The sequence below is a fragment of the Gracilinanus agilis genome, chromosome 2 (genome assembly GCF_016433145.1).
Source record: "Gracilinanus agilis isolate LMUSP501 chromosome 2, AgileGrace, whole genome shotgun sequence".
Classification (NCBI taxonomy): Eukaryota; Metazoa; Chordata; class Mammalia; order Didelphimorphia; family Didelphidae; genus Gracilinanus; species Gracilinanus agilis.
In genome coordinates, this window is record NC_058131.1 from 199,482,444 (window position 1) to 199,497,529 (window position 15,086).

General features: G+C 36.4%; 1 protein-coding gene across 1 annotated transcript in view; it reads right to left on the bottom strand.

Moving 5' to 3' along the window:
• Positions 1 to 15,086, bottom strand: part of PXDN (peroxidasin) — a 158,222-nt gene that overhangs the window by 20,241 nt on the left and 122,895 nt on the right. The window contains exons 16-19 of the mRNA XM_044663613.1: positions 14,644 to 14,801; positions 8,123 to 9,626; positions 4,578 to 4,712; positions 3,439 to 3,647 (exon numbers count right to left, since the gene is read on the bottom strand). Coding sequence (XP_044519548.1) covers positions 3,439 to 3,647; positions 4,578 to 4,712; positions 8,123 to 9,626; positions 14,644 to 14,801 — 2,006 coding nt within the window. The remainder of the gene's footprint in view (positions 1 to 3,438; positions 3,648 to 4,577; positions 4,713 to 8,122; positions 9,627 to 14,643; positions 14,802 to 15,086) is intronic.

A 15,086-nucleotide genomic window follows, 5' to 3' on the forward strand; every position in this document is an offset into this window, starting at 1 on the left:
AAAAGGCTTTTGTACAAATAAAACCAATGCAACCAAAATTAGAAGGGGAAGCAACAAAATGGGGGTAAAAGTTATAACAAATTTCTCTTACAAAGTTCTAATTTCTCAAATATAGAAAGAATTAAGTAAATTTATAAGAAATCAAATCACTCCCCAATTGACATATGGTCAAGGGACATGAATACACAGTTTTCAAATGAAGAAATCAAAACTGTCAATAATCATATGAAAAAATGTTGTAAACCCCTCTTGATTTGAGAAATGCAGGTCAAAACAACCCTTATACCTAGCAGAGTAGCCAATATGACAGTAAAGGAAATTAATAAATGCTAGAGGGGATGTGACAAAATTGGGACACTGATGTATTGCTCCTGGAGTTGTGAATTGATCTAACCATTCTGGGGGAGCAATTTGGAATCATGTCAAAAGGGCAATACCACTACTGGGTTTATATCACAAAGAGATTTTTTTAAAAAGTCTGTGAAAAGTGCTATTTGTGGTGGCAAAAAATAGGAAAATGAGGGGATGTCCTTCAATTGGAGAATGGCTGAACAAATTGTGTTATCTGTTGGTGATGGAATACTATTATGCTCAAAAGGAATAATGAACTGGAGAAATTCCATGTGAACTGGAAAGACCTCCAAGAATTAATGCACAGTGAAATGAGCAGAACCAGGAGAACATTGTACACAGAGACTGATACACTGTGGCACAATTGAATGTAATGGACTTCTCTACTAGCAGAAATGCAGTGATCCAGAACAATTCTGAGGGATTTATGAGAAAGAATGCTATCCACATTCAGAGGAAGAACTGTGGGAGTAGAAACACAGAAGAAAAACAACTGCTTGAACACATGGGTTGATGGCGATATGATTTGGGATGTGGACTCTAAACGACCACCTATGGCATCTGTTGCCATCTGACCCCCAATCTTATACCACCCCAGTGGGTGGTCCATCAATAATATGGAAATGGGTCTTGATCAATGATAATGTAAAACCCAGTGGAATTGTGTGTCAGCTATGGGGAGTAGGTGGGGTTGGGGGAGAGAGAAAGAATAAGAATCATGTAACCATGGAAAAATATTCTAAAAAATTTAAAAAAAATACTTTTTAAGTCTGAGCAAGGATCTGTTTTTCCAAAAATATTTATAGCTGAACTTTTTGAGGTAGCAAAAATGGGAAAATGAGGGGATGTCCCTCAATTGGGAAATGACTAAACAAATTGTGGTATACGATGGTGATGGAATACTACTCTGCTATAAGGAATGATGAATTGATGGATTTCTATAAGAACTGGAAAGACCTGTATGAATTGATGGAGAGTAAAATAAACAGAACCAAGAGAACATTATACACAGAAACTATAACATTGTGGGACGATCGAAGGTAATTAACTTTGCTCTAATAACAATTCAATGATCCAGAACAATTCTGTGGGACTTATAAGAAGAATGCGATCCACATCGAGATAGAGAACTGTGGGAGTAGAAATGCAGAAGAAAACATGACTTATCAACAAAAATGAATAATATGGACATGGGTTGGAGTTATTATATATATGCATATCTCAGTAGCATTGCTTGTGAATTACAGAAGGGGAAAGGGATTAGGGGAGGGAGAAATGATGAATCAAGAATCATGGAAAAATGTAATTTTTTAAAAAAAATTTTAAAAAGAAAAAGAAATTAAAAAAAAGAAAAGTAGTTGGAAAAGGTAGAGAATGCAAGACTCCCAACTATAAATATTAACTAAGTCTATCATACAGCCCACCTAAGTCCATCTTATCTAGTTGCCAGTTAAATCAATATTCTGCTCAGCACCATTAGATATGTGTGCCTATAATCATCTAGACATACACACATACATACACATGCACATATATATACACACACATACATATAAAATTTTCTCAGGAGTGATACTTACACTGAGACAGAGATACATAGAGAGAGACACAGAGTGAAGCAAGTAAAAAACTAGCCTCAGAGTGAGGCAGATCTGATTTCAAGTCCTGAATCTGTCAAATACTAATTTACAGCTAAGGGTAAATCAGACCTCTCAGTGCCTCGAGCAACAAAAAAGGTAAACTTCATTGATAGACACTTCTTCACTAGGAGCTCTCTGTTACAGTAAAATTAGATTCAATCAAACAAAGAAACATGAGGTCAACTAGAAAGAAAAACATCCAATTGGGAATTAGAAGACTAGGACCCCTGTACCACATCTACCATCATTCATCTGACCATTGAAAAACTATTTGAACCTTCATGATCTACAACTATAAAATGAAGAGATTGTATTGGATGATCTCAAAGGTTCCTTCCAGATCTGACCTTCTGTTTTTACAAAATGATAGAATAAAGTCAAAACCAGATCTAATAAAGTTATTCACTGATGCACCCAGCATATAATGGTGACTCTGGATTCTAGCTTCCTGGCTTTGCCAGTGTCATATTAGTGCTAGAAGGTGCTGTGCCACACTTCAAAACTGTGTGTCTGGCATCCCTAGGTCAGTCTCACCAAATATAAAGATTCTACACCATGCTGACCTTGAATATGTGGGAGAGAAAAGGACCACAGGAACTCATGAAATCTGTCAATTAAGATGGAAAGACAGTGGCTTACGTGAGAGAAGGCAGTACCAACACTGCTGAAATTAAATGTCTTTTGAAATACTGAACTAAGGATCAAACAAGAAAACAGAAATACAAAAAATGTGGAAAAGCAAAGTAAAACAGAAATAAAATCGATGTGACAATTAAACTGCCCATTGCCCATAGAAAACTATCAAGGCAGGGTAGCAAAGAGCTATCTTTAAGATTAGTGTGGACTTTGGCAGTCCAAGCAATTGAAAGAGTATTTTCTAGCTAATTCTAACCACTCAATGTCACCCTTTGTTCAAAGAAGATTTTATGCTTCTTCTCAAAGCAATCTTCTTTATAAGAAAGCTATTCAAAACTGACTGTAGTAAATAACCATTTTTTAAAAAACATAATACATTAGTTGAGAATTTTCTTCACAGCAACTCTATGGAGTATACAAGGCAAGAATTATCCCCAGTATAGAAATTGGGAAACTGAGACTCAGAGAGCTTAATTGGCTTGTTTAGAATCAAACTTAGTTATTTTCTTTTGCAAAGTCAATGTTACTTTTAGTTCATGCTTCACCTCCCCCGACCCCAAATATTGATTTTTTTTTTACATTTTTGAACCCTTAACTTCTGTGTATTGGCTCCTAGGTGGAAGAGTGGTAAGGGTAGGCAATGGGGGTGAAGTGACTTGCCCAGGGTCACACAGCTGGGAAGTGTCTGAGACTGGATTTGAACCTAGGACCTCCATCTCTAGGCCTGACTCTCAATCCACTGAGCTACCCAGCTGCCCCCTTAACTATTGATTCTTATTGGCCAATCCATTTCTTTTCTTTATATACAAACCTTCACAGCAATCCTGCCACATTCTTAGGTCCACTTTGGGAATTTCATCACAGCTACTATATCCATGTGGAAATTCGGCCACTCTAAAGACATCCCTTTGGACATGAGTAATGTTGTCAGAATTATCACAAAGAATTCGGGCAAGGGATGTCTGCTTGATTTGGGTCAACTGAGCAGGACTAAACACGCCAGGGTTTTCATACCATAACCTGTAGTTTGTATGACAGAAGAAGGGAAAAGAGAAAAATGGAAACAAACAAGAAAAAGTAAGCCCCAAAATAACTAGATGTAACAGACTGAAACAATTGCTCCAAACCTTGAAGTTTAATTCCATGAGTATTCTAATTTTTGTCAGATTCACTTATAAAATAAGACAACTGTAGACAGTTACAGGATCTTGGAAAAAAATCAGCCATGCTCTCCAGGAGCTCAGTTTTGTTAAACAAAAATGAGGTAACTGGAATAGATAATTTCTGAGGTCCCATCCAAGTTCTAATATTCTATGAAATATCACTTACAAGACATAAAACAACTGGTCTTTATTTGTGAAGGGCAAAAATTAAATTCTCTAATAAACAAGCATGTAAAATAATCATAAATAAACCAAAAACCTATATCCTTAGGGAACAAGCTGAACTATTATTTATATAACTGAATTATTTACATAGTAGGGAATTCTGAAAGTTTTGGTATGAGTTAATGCACTGAGTATCTTAGACTATAATATAGATTGAATCTAAAAATCTAAAAACATCTGTATAATTCATCAAAGAAACCATAAAATTTTATAATGGTCCATTCCTTCTAAAATATGCCTAGAAGATTTTATGTAGCAAAAGTATTATTCAGTCAGAGAAAACATATAATATGGTTTATCTGGCATTGTTTCCAAGATATATATTGCTAAGAGGAGGCTCAAACAATTTAAGGTTGTTTTTTTTAAAATAACTACTAAGAATAAAGAATAGTTTTTCTTCTTAGCCTCATATAGAGGAGCTAAACGATCATCTCTCTTATCTTCCCCCATATCACAGAAAACACAATAATATTAAAAATAGTAATTTTGGGCACTATTAAGGTACACTTATTAAACTTTATCTGGTATTCCAATGAAGTATTGGCCAGAGCATGCAAATTACCTGTCCCCATCTCGTAGACGTTTAAATTGTGTACTTAGAAGGCACATCAAAGTTGGGCCCAGTCTGCTACCAGGAACCAAATCTTCCACCATGAGAGCAGGAAATAAATCTATATTCAGTGGTGAGCCATATAATCTATGACATAAAAAAACTTTCTTAATATTCTTGACAAAGATAAAATTCTTTTTATTTTTAAGATTTTCTTATTATGACTTTAGCAGTTATCATTATCACAAATATTTCAATACACAAAAAAACAAAAAGAGGATTATATATGAAAATGTGAACAGTTCTGTGGAGTTTGTTTTTTAAAAGTGTGTGTCACTGAATTTTACTAGTAGGAAAAGTGCCCTTTTGTAACTTGTGAATTTGGGCCTTTCTATGTATTTTTAAAATATTTTATTGATGCTCTTGTTCTTTTTATAAAGAGAATCTTTCTAGGCAGCACTATCCCTGGCACAGATCACAGATCTACCTCTTTGTTGAGATAGAAAATTCTTTGTAAGTTGTTGAATCTGAAAAAAAAAATCACTACTTTGTGGGCCACCCTTCTGGGGATGAATAGTATCTAGGCATGGAATGGCACAAAACATAGAAAGAGCTAGGCCTGGATTCAGATAGTCCTCAGTTCAAATCCACCTTCAGGTACTAGCTCTGTGACCCAGAGAAAATCACATCACTTCTGCCTGCTATTTCCTCAGCTGTAAGATGGGGATAATGGTAACACCTACCTCACAGGATTACTGACAGTATCAAGTAAGAATATGTTTGTAAGGTGATTAGCTGACTGTTGATGTATAGTAAGCCCCATATTATTATCATTATTTTTAGGTAAAATTCATTCATGGATAACAGACATACAGTCTTCTATTAGTCCCATATTAAAAGACTTTTCAACTAGAGTGAATAAGACTTGCTAAGATCATATTCTTTACTGCTATAGTGAACGATATGTGCATACCACCAGGAAACAAAAGCAGATAACTTTTTTGTCGATAATAATTTATACTTTTGAACTATACAAGAATGAATAAAAGTAACATTAAAAATTAGAGAAATTATTCTAAAAAAATCTACTTCAGACTAGACAAGTACAAATATACTACAATAAATTAACTATATGAAAAAGTAAATAAAACTGACATATACATTGGATAAAGATTAGCTGTGCAAAATCTGAGGGCAGTAATATCCTGGGGATTATAAAAGACAGAAAATAAATGTCTCAGTAAAATTAGATTATGATTCAAACTCTCACTGAAATATGTTAATGCAAACTGTTTTGTTTTGTGAAGGGGACTGAAAGTGTGGTTTCAAATTTTGAGGAGTTCTTGGAAATGGAAATTTTCCCAATAGTTATAGATACACAATTTTGTAAAAGAGCTGTTTGGGGCACTAAGAGTATAAATGACTTGACCATAGTCACATGGTCAGAGTGGATCAGAGGTAAGACTTGAACATAAATCTTCCAGTCTCCATGGTCAGCCTCTAGCTTCTATGTCATGCTCACACTTATTTTTAAAATAGGGCATATTATTCATTTGTGATATGTATTTTTTCAAACCTTTTACTATGTTGGACATTGGTTGGACCCTCATTAAAGTATCTTCCTTCATTCTTTTAAGAATAATTAAAGAAGTTCTTTCATTTAAGAGGTGTCTGAAATTTTTGTTTATTGATCTTCTTATCTGACAACCCATTATATCAGAAAGACTAACCAATTATTATTTTCTATATGTAATAGACAGAAAAGAAGAAAAATAACCAAAGGGAATATCGTGAGATCCCAAGTAGATGAGAAAAAAACTTCTAACAACAAAGAGCTGTGAGTTATTCCCTTTATCACATATACTCTCTAAACTTGATCCCATTTTCCCCTAGATTCTGTAGATTCCTTTAGAATACTTCATCATAGACTTTCAATAGATGTCTTGTATCAACTGTTCTACCAGTACCAACATTTTGATAGATTTTGTGATTTTTTTGATGTATTAGATACTTCCTAAGATCGCTCCTTATTAGCATGACTTTTCTCTGTGCCCTCTAATGAATATGAAGAGTCCACCCAATATGTTGGGAGTCTTAGATCTCTTGAAAGTATATGAAAAGCAATGGAACATATGGATTGCCTTCCTCTTTTCTATCATATATCTAATGACATTTTTTATACTACTCTGGTTTCCTTTGTTCTTCACTGGTTCTTTCTTGCAGCTATTCTATGTTGTAAGATTAGGGTCAGATGGCAATGGATTCTCCCCAGTCCCAGATCAGAGGAGAAACAGGTAAACCTGACTGGATGGGAGGGGCAGGAGCCCATAGAGTACTCCTTCATCTCCCCCAACACTGGAATCAGTTGGAAATCAGTTAACAGAATACTTTCAGAGCTGATTATGGAGGTTATTCAAGTTTGGTAATTCTGGGCCAAGGTGGTAAGTGGATAGAGACTAAACCCTTGTGAAAATAACTTTCTTTGTATAAATTATTCTCTCACAGGATAAAGATATATGAGGTTAAGGTCTTCTACAGATCAGACCACAGGCCCTAGGACAGTGGCAGTCTCAGCACCAGCTTGGATGAAATACTTGGTTTTGTGAAAGGAAGGTAGTAAGTATAACCCCAAGTTAACTGGATACAAGCTATATCTTTCACAAACTAAATGAATTTAATGATTTCAGGGAACAGGGAGAAGGGAATCAGTTTAAGGAAGGAGGAAGGAAGGTAAACTGGCTAAAGCTGCTTAATGCAGGCTAGCAACACATTCCCCAAGGGGTTGGGGGGAAGATGTATATTGAATGGCTGAACTCCTATCTAAGCCCCTAAATAATCTTCCTTCTGAAACCTAAACTGCTAAAGGTAGACTGTGATCTTGCTTGAAGGTCTATCTCTGTGGTTAGCTATCAAAGTAAAGTAGCCCCTGGCTGTCGGTGACTGTGTCTCATCCCCAAAAGCTACACAGAGTGTGTGTATGTCCAGAGCCAAGAGCCAAAAGTCAAGACCCCTGCAAGAGGGGTGACCTGGCTTTCATGCCAGGACTCCAACTGCCCTTAACTGCCTCCTCCCTTAGATTTCTGGGGGGCACTATGGAATTCTGTGATGCAACTTGAACCCCTCTCAGAAACATGGATGCTACAGTACTTACTATGTGCCTCTACAATGCCCCTCAGGTGACATGCAATGCTAATATTTCAGAGACTGTGGTTAAATGTCTTTGCAGCCACATGGCTTGTCACATATCCCCTTTTCTCTACCTTTGCCTTGGAAAACAGAATAACTTGGACCATCTGATGATCAAAAGTATTGGGTAGCTTTATTCTTCCACTCAGTCAAGGGAGCTTATTTTAGTATCTCTGAGTAGTCTCTTTATCTTGGCAACCATGACTGCTTCTGCTTACATTTTAGAATATTTCAGAATGCTTTATAACATTCCTTTTGCAGTAAGATGCTTTGTGACATATCATTAATATAACATAACCTATCACTGCCCCCCCAACTCAAGTTTGTACACCATTCCAAAAGAAATGTCTTAAGTCTTCTCTGAAACTTACCCTTGAAGTTTCTCCCGAATGTCAGGATTTTTTATTTCATTCCTCAGATCTTCAAAAGTGGAAGCAGAGGAGAGATTGCAGTACACTCTAAAATCGTGATAGGGTGGAATCCCGTGATCTCGACCCCGTTGAATGTTGATTGCTGCTAGGTCCAGGGCCACAGTATGAGCCATAGAGAACAGCCTCTCTGTCAGTTCAGTATTCAGTAGCTGAGTCGGCACACGCATCTTTCCAGCAACTCCAAACAATCCTCTCAGGAGGGGATCAATGCCGCCTTCATTGACAATCCGGAATGGTGAGAAGAAAGCCTTGTGCAGAGGTATGTGGCCCTGTGGGATGGGCTCAAAGTTCTCATCTAGCCTATACAGTAGCGGATTGATGAGTGTGTGACCAAACCTAAAAGCTGCCGTTGCAAAGGCATTGAAGATGCCAGAGTTGACGCTGGGATCATAGCCCTTGTACTCCCCAAGCATCTTCATGCCGACTTCACCCAAGATCTTCGGTAGCCAGTGGTTATACGTGATATGTTGTATCTCTGCACCGACAATCTTGCGTGTCTCGTAATATATCGTGTCACCATCCCAATGGGGATTGAGTTTTAGTAATTCGGTAGCAATTCGATTATGTTCTCGAAACCACAGTGTGTGCATACTAGTCAGCCCAAGTTGCTCATTAGCACGGTGATCCCCTGCTAAGAAGCAAGGAATAGGACTTTCGTTCTCATCTCTCATGCACTCCGTTGGCGGGCCAGTTGCAAAGGGAAGAAGAGGTTTTCCTGATCTCTGTACTATGCCTTGTCTCAGGAGGCCTCTGTGGCTAGCCAAATCTCTGATTTCCCGAGCTTCATGATCTGAACTCCCATAAACGTTAGAGGCATCTATATAGGAAGTGAGCTGGTTGATCTGCTCTCGGGGATAAACAGAGTTCATGAGCAGAGAGGTCATCCCACTGCCACACACTGGGCTGGAACGTACAAAGAACATACAACGAGCACCATTTCTGACTCTGGGGTCATTGGGTGGAATCATGACTGAAAAGCAGGGAGGATCATTGGTGCACACAGAACTGCAGTGCTGTCCATCAGAGAACCGGGCTTGACTCAGAGCAACAACTGTGGAATCCAAGTCATGGTCAAGAAACTGACCCCACTGCATTGTCATGTGAGTGAACTGCTCATCGGGGGTGATGGATTCAGTTCCTATCAAGGTGGTAGATACCAAACGAGGCATGGGGAGTGGGAATCCATTATAAAGTCTATTCGGATTAATACCTCGTGGCAAGTTAAACCCATTTTCATACACAGATTTTAAGAGTCGTTCAAAGGCAGTTAGGGATGCGCCCCACATTGGATGTTGCAGGTTATTGCAAGTTCCATCATGGGTCCTATATTTCTGATGAAAGCACATATCGGAACAGTTGTTCACTCGTCTGTGAGCAGTGCAACCAGATAAGTTTGCAATCAGGCTTAGGTATTGAGGAGAAACAAGGTCATTGTAATGGTAGCCTGAAATGAAGATCAAAAACAACAATCCAAAAAAATGATTTCCTGGTTTGTAGAAATTACCCCAAAATTTGTTAACACTTTTTTCACTCCTTTTTTTCAAAATCCCTTGATGGAAATGTCAAATTATATTGACATCAAAGTAAAATATAAGCTCTGTGAAGACAGAAAAATTTACCTTTTTGTCTTTTTTTCACTAATGCTTACATAGTACAATATAGGGAGCCATGCCTCTATATGATTTTTTGGGGTCCTGAGCGGCGTGGTGGCATAGGATGGTTAAGGCAGGAGAAAGAAAATGAGAACAACTAGACTAGTGGTTAGCCCATGCTGTTCCGAATTCTGCGGGCATGGAAGTTTATTATATACTGATTTCAAGCAAAAAGGAGTCACAGTTGGTAAGGGGCAATAAATCACACATAATCCATTGAAGTCTAAAGAATACAGATGCAAAGACAAATGGTCAAATTCCAAACCCCAATTCAGCAGGGGATAATTCCAGAAGAGGAAATATCCCAGGGAGATGCTCACTAGTCCAAATCCTAAAGGAGCCAGTTCTAATCTGAATATGCACTCTTATCTAATTAACATTTGTTAGGAAAGGAATCATTAACTCAGTAGATGCTGGTCTGCCACTTCAAAGCTCTCCAATAAGAATTCTAAGAAAGGTGGGGATCAAAGACTGAGTCAAAAGAGGAGCCTCAGATTTTTATCTTAGATGGCCCATTCTGTCTGTCCTGACATGCAGTGCAGAAAAATCATACACACAGTTTTACTTGTCGATGATTTTGTAATGGGATCCAGATAAAATATCTGTTACAGACTCTGTTTCTCTAAATGACTCCTAATAACCTCTTGGAGGGATCAAGTTGATTTTGGATTAACCTACCTGCTGGTACCAGAGCTTTTCGGGGCTCAGGTGACCAGAACCAAACACAAAGACTGCCTCAGTCTGGATTGGTCACGTAGGGAATCCAGATAACAGGCCCTAAATTTGATCCTATTTCTCCAAAGGCTTTAATGCATCGAACGTCTTCCCACAGTACAATGCTTGTCATGCAATAGGAATTTAAGATATTTTTGTTCATTTCACGGAATCACACAAACACAGGCTCGGATGTATTGTTAGAATCATTAGTGGTTTCATAGAAAGAATTTGGAGCTTGTAGAGACCAATTACAGTTTTGTGTATATAGTAGGTTTTTAATACATACCAAATGAATTGAATGAGTAGATTGATAGATCTAGGGTCTACAAAAATAAATAGAAGATGAGATAGATGGTGGTTAGCTGTAACCAAATCCAAGTTTTACTTGTAAGATCAAAGGAAAAAGCATTGGATTTGTTGTCAGAATAACCACAGTTCAAACTGGGGCTTTGCCCCTTATTTGCAATATGACTTTGGGCAAGGTCTTTCCCCTTGCTCTCTGGGCCTCTCAGTTGACTGATTCCTTGTTGTATGGAAAGAGAGGTAAATACAGAACTGATAGAAATTAGTCTTTAACTTGGATTCAACTCTCACCTCCAAAACTTAATAGTTGAGACTAAGCAAATTAGTTAACCTCTCTCAGCCTTAGTTCCTAATCCATAAAATGGCTTAGAATTAATAATAGCTCTGACTTTAAAGAGTTGTTATGAACATCAACTAAGATTATATATTTAAAACATTATAACTTTAAAGAATTATGTAAATGTCAATTCTCTTCATTATCAAAAAGAACATCTATAAGAGGATATATGTGTAAAAGGAATATGCACACAATGTAATTTTTAAAGTCTTTGTTCCCTCAGATAAGTTTCCTATGAGGGCAGGAATTGATAAAGTTATGAAAGAAAACTAGAACTGGTGTTTCACCTGAGAAAAAATACTGGACTTTCTATGTGCATTTAGTTTTCCTTTTTTAACAAATCAAACTCAGAGTTCATTCTACTTTAAATACTTCTCCAATGTAAATCCCACAATACTTCAGGTGATGAGATTGAAATATCTATCTGTATAATTGGAGGGGGGGTTTATTTCAAGGAAGTCACAGTGAAATTCTTAATCATGAACATCAAAATAGATGGAATATGAAATATTTTATCAGATTTTCTGTGTCTCATGCCAAGTCTCAATAACTTTTTTAATATAGTATCATCATTTTTGTATCTTGAAGTTATAAGTTTTAAACAACAGCAATGAGCCTGCACTTTGGTGCCCATTGGACTTTTTTTTCATGTCTTATAAAGAAGAAAATATAATGGTCTAGCTTAATGTGTAGATCTATTTGTACACACACACACACACACACACACACACACACACACAAATATCCAAATATCTGTATTTAGACATATAGATATAGATGTGTGTATATGAATAAATAAAATCAGCTTTCATTTTGGGTTCAGAATTTTTAACAAATTAAACGTGGTTTTTAAACATATGTCTTAAATTAAAAGGCATTTTCAGTAGCAGACTTAAAAATTTCAGAACAAAATAGAAATAGGAATTATTTTGACAATTAGGAAGTTTAACAAATATCTAACAAATTTCAAATTTAGGTTATCACTATTAATCTATAAGTTCTATGAGAGCAGAGATGGATCTTATTTAAAATTTGTATATTCCAGAAATCTCAATAAGTAGCACACAGTTTGGCATTCAGTAAGTACTTAATACATTCTGTTGATGGAGTGACTGAATGAATGAATGAATCCTCCAAGTCTATATTATTCAAAAAAAGTAAGTTTTTGACAGTTACATTATATTGTCCTCAGAACTACTGGGCATTTTAGAATATACCATTATCTGCTTTAGCTTAAGAGTAGTTTGGGAAAAATATACATTTTATAACTATTTAATTCATTAATTCTTATATTTGGTCATGTGGTAAGAATAAGGGATCACAGATGAACAGTTCAAGGGTTATTATACTAATGTCTATAAAACTTTAAAAGACCTCAAGGGAGATCACCAGTACTTTGGATAGATCTATGGAAAATGAATGGAAAAACATGATGAGAATTGCATTGAATAAAAAGGTATGAAGAGGTTGTGACTTGTATTAACAGAAAGAGCAGTGACAATAGTAGCAAAAGAGATATTGAGGCTTGGTACTGGGGATTTGAAAAATTTAGATAAGACTTAAAGTAATGAGGTATTTAATAGAAAACATCCTCTCTTTAAGGGCACTTCATCAAAAGCATTTTACTTATCCACACCATGATATGGGGTGGAAGAGAGGCAGCTACGTATGTTACTATTATTTTTACCCAAACAGGAAAAGCACATGGTAACTGGATCTGCTAAAGTGATGTTCACATCATAAAGGAGGGTCATTAATCTAATATGCAACCGGGGGACATCAAGGCACTAAGAACAGGTGGATTCAGTAAAACTCCTTTGTTCTAGTGCACTGGAGAGGGAATGAAATAGGGTATTTGGGGGTTGGGTGGTACAGAATGAGGCTCTTTAGTTTCTCCCTCCAAGACTAAAACAAGAGGTCAGGCTCGGATTAGGTCCTTGTGAAAAAGCTAAAGGTCCAAAGTCACAACTCCCTACATTTCTCCATGCAGAGAAATGTGTATGGAGTCTGGGCCAAGAGGTAGAAAAGAAGAGAAAACATGTAATAGAAAAAATAATAGCTTTCATAGTAGGATGAACAGAACTTGAACCTCAGCTCCCTTCTTCCTACCTATGTGACCTTGGACAAATAATAATAGTTTTCAGTCTGAGTTTCCTAATCTAAAAATACAAAGTTAGGCTAAATAACTTCTGAGGTCTCTTTTGAGCTCCTGATCTATTGATGACCTTACAAGAATCCCCAAGAACACATATAGCCCTTCATGAATCCATGATATGTTATGAAGGAGTGCTAGAAAGAGAGCCATTCTGCTTCATAGAGAAAGAACTACTTTAAAATCCACACATCTCTTTGTGTTTACATATAATTTCGGGAAGGCCATCTATCAGCATCCATCCCTTGATTCAAGAACTGGCCACTTTATCAAGGAATTTTGACCAGAAAACCCACTGGAATGTTCTATAACATTCCACACTATAAATGTCTAAACACATGCTAATGATTCAGTCTGGCACCTCTGGATGAATTTCTTGAAGAATAACTTATTAAAATTGGAATTGTAATCAACTCAGAATGAAAGGATATGCTTAAGTTTAAAACAGTCAATGTTTTCCCACATTTGGAAAATGAGCCATGAGAAAAGACTCATAAAGAAGTCAAATATTAATATCATAAATTATTTTCTTACTTCAGATGCTAGCAGGGAAGAGAAGATAGAATTAGCCTCGAGCCAAGAAGACTTGATGTTAATCCCTGCCTCTGAAGCATACTAACTGACCCTGTAGCAGTATCCTTACTTCTCAGTGCTCTAGAGAATTCTGTAAAACAATGTTACAAAGATGGTGCTGACCTGGATTAGTACAAGACAGTTCTTTATCTAGACACTTCCTTTGTCAATGAATTCATAAGGCTAGATAGTATCAATATTTTGAATTGTTTAAAAAAATTTTAAGCCATTTTTCTACTCCAGTTGCAAAAAGAAGAATAGTCAAATTAGTTGACTAAAGATAAATGGATTTTTAAAAACACTAGAGTAAAATGATCCTTTCATTCATTTCCGCAAAAGCTACAAGAGATGAGGACAAGATGGGTTGATGAAAAAGTGGATGAGAAGGGAAAGGAAAAAAGAAATTACAATTTCTATTCAGAAATTAATTGTTAATGTTTTCCCTGCCCCCACACTGCATCCCTGTATTGTTTCCTCAAGAAATTACTATATATGTATGCAGATGTATTTTATGTACAAGTGTATATATATATATATATATACACACACACACACACACACACATACAGATGCATGTATATATGCACTTTGTATTTTTAATGTTTATGTCATTTCCTCTGAATAGAATATAAAGTCATTGGAGGCAGGAACTGATGTGTTCCTGTATTTGCAACTCTAGTGCCTGGCACATTGGGTTGTACTTTAATAATTTAAATGAATTACTGACTTGTTCCATTCAGGTCGACCATTAAACCATGCTGCACATGCTCCTGTATAAGCTGCAAAGTCCTTTCAAAGATTTCTCCAGCTCTTGCTTGTTCCACAGTGTAGGGGTCTCTCGGGTATCGAAATAAGGCCAACAAGTCATTTGGAGAACGAGGGCGGCTAACAAGTTAAAGTTAAGACAAAGAAAAAAGAAAAAACCACAAATCATGTGATTCAAAATACTAGAAGATACTTGAAAAAAGGAGAGAGAGTAACAATCCACCAATATACAGAAATGAAATGTTTGCTTTTTTGCTATTTCTACAGATGAATAATCTATAGAAAAAGAATGTACTATACCTTATTCACTCATCCAAAAGCAGAAAGCAAAAAAATTTTTAAAAGGAGAAAAAAAATCTGTGATTAATACAAAAGAAAACACAATCTTGATTAAAATGTGACATT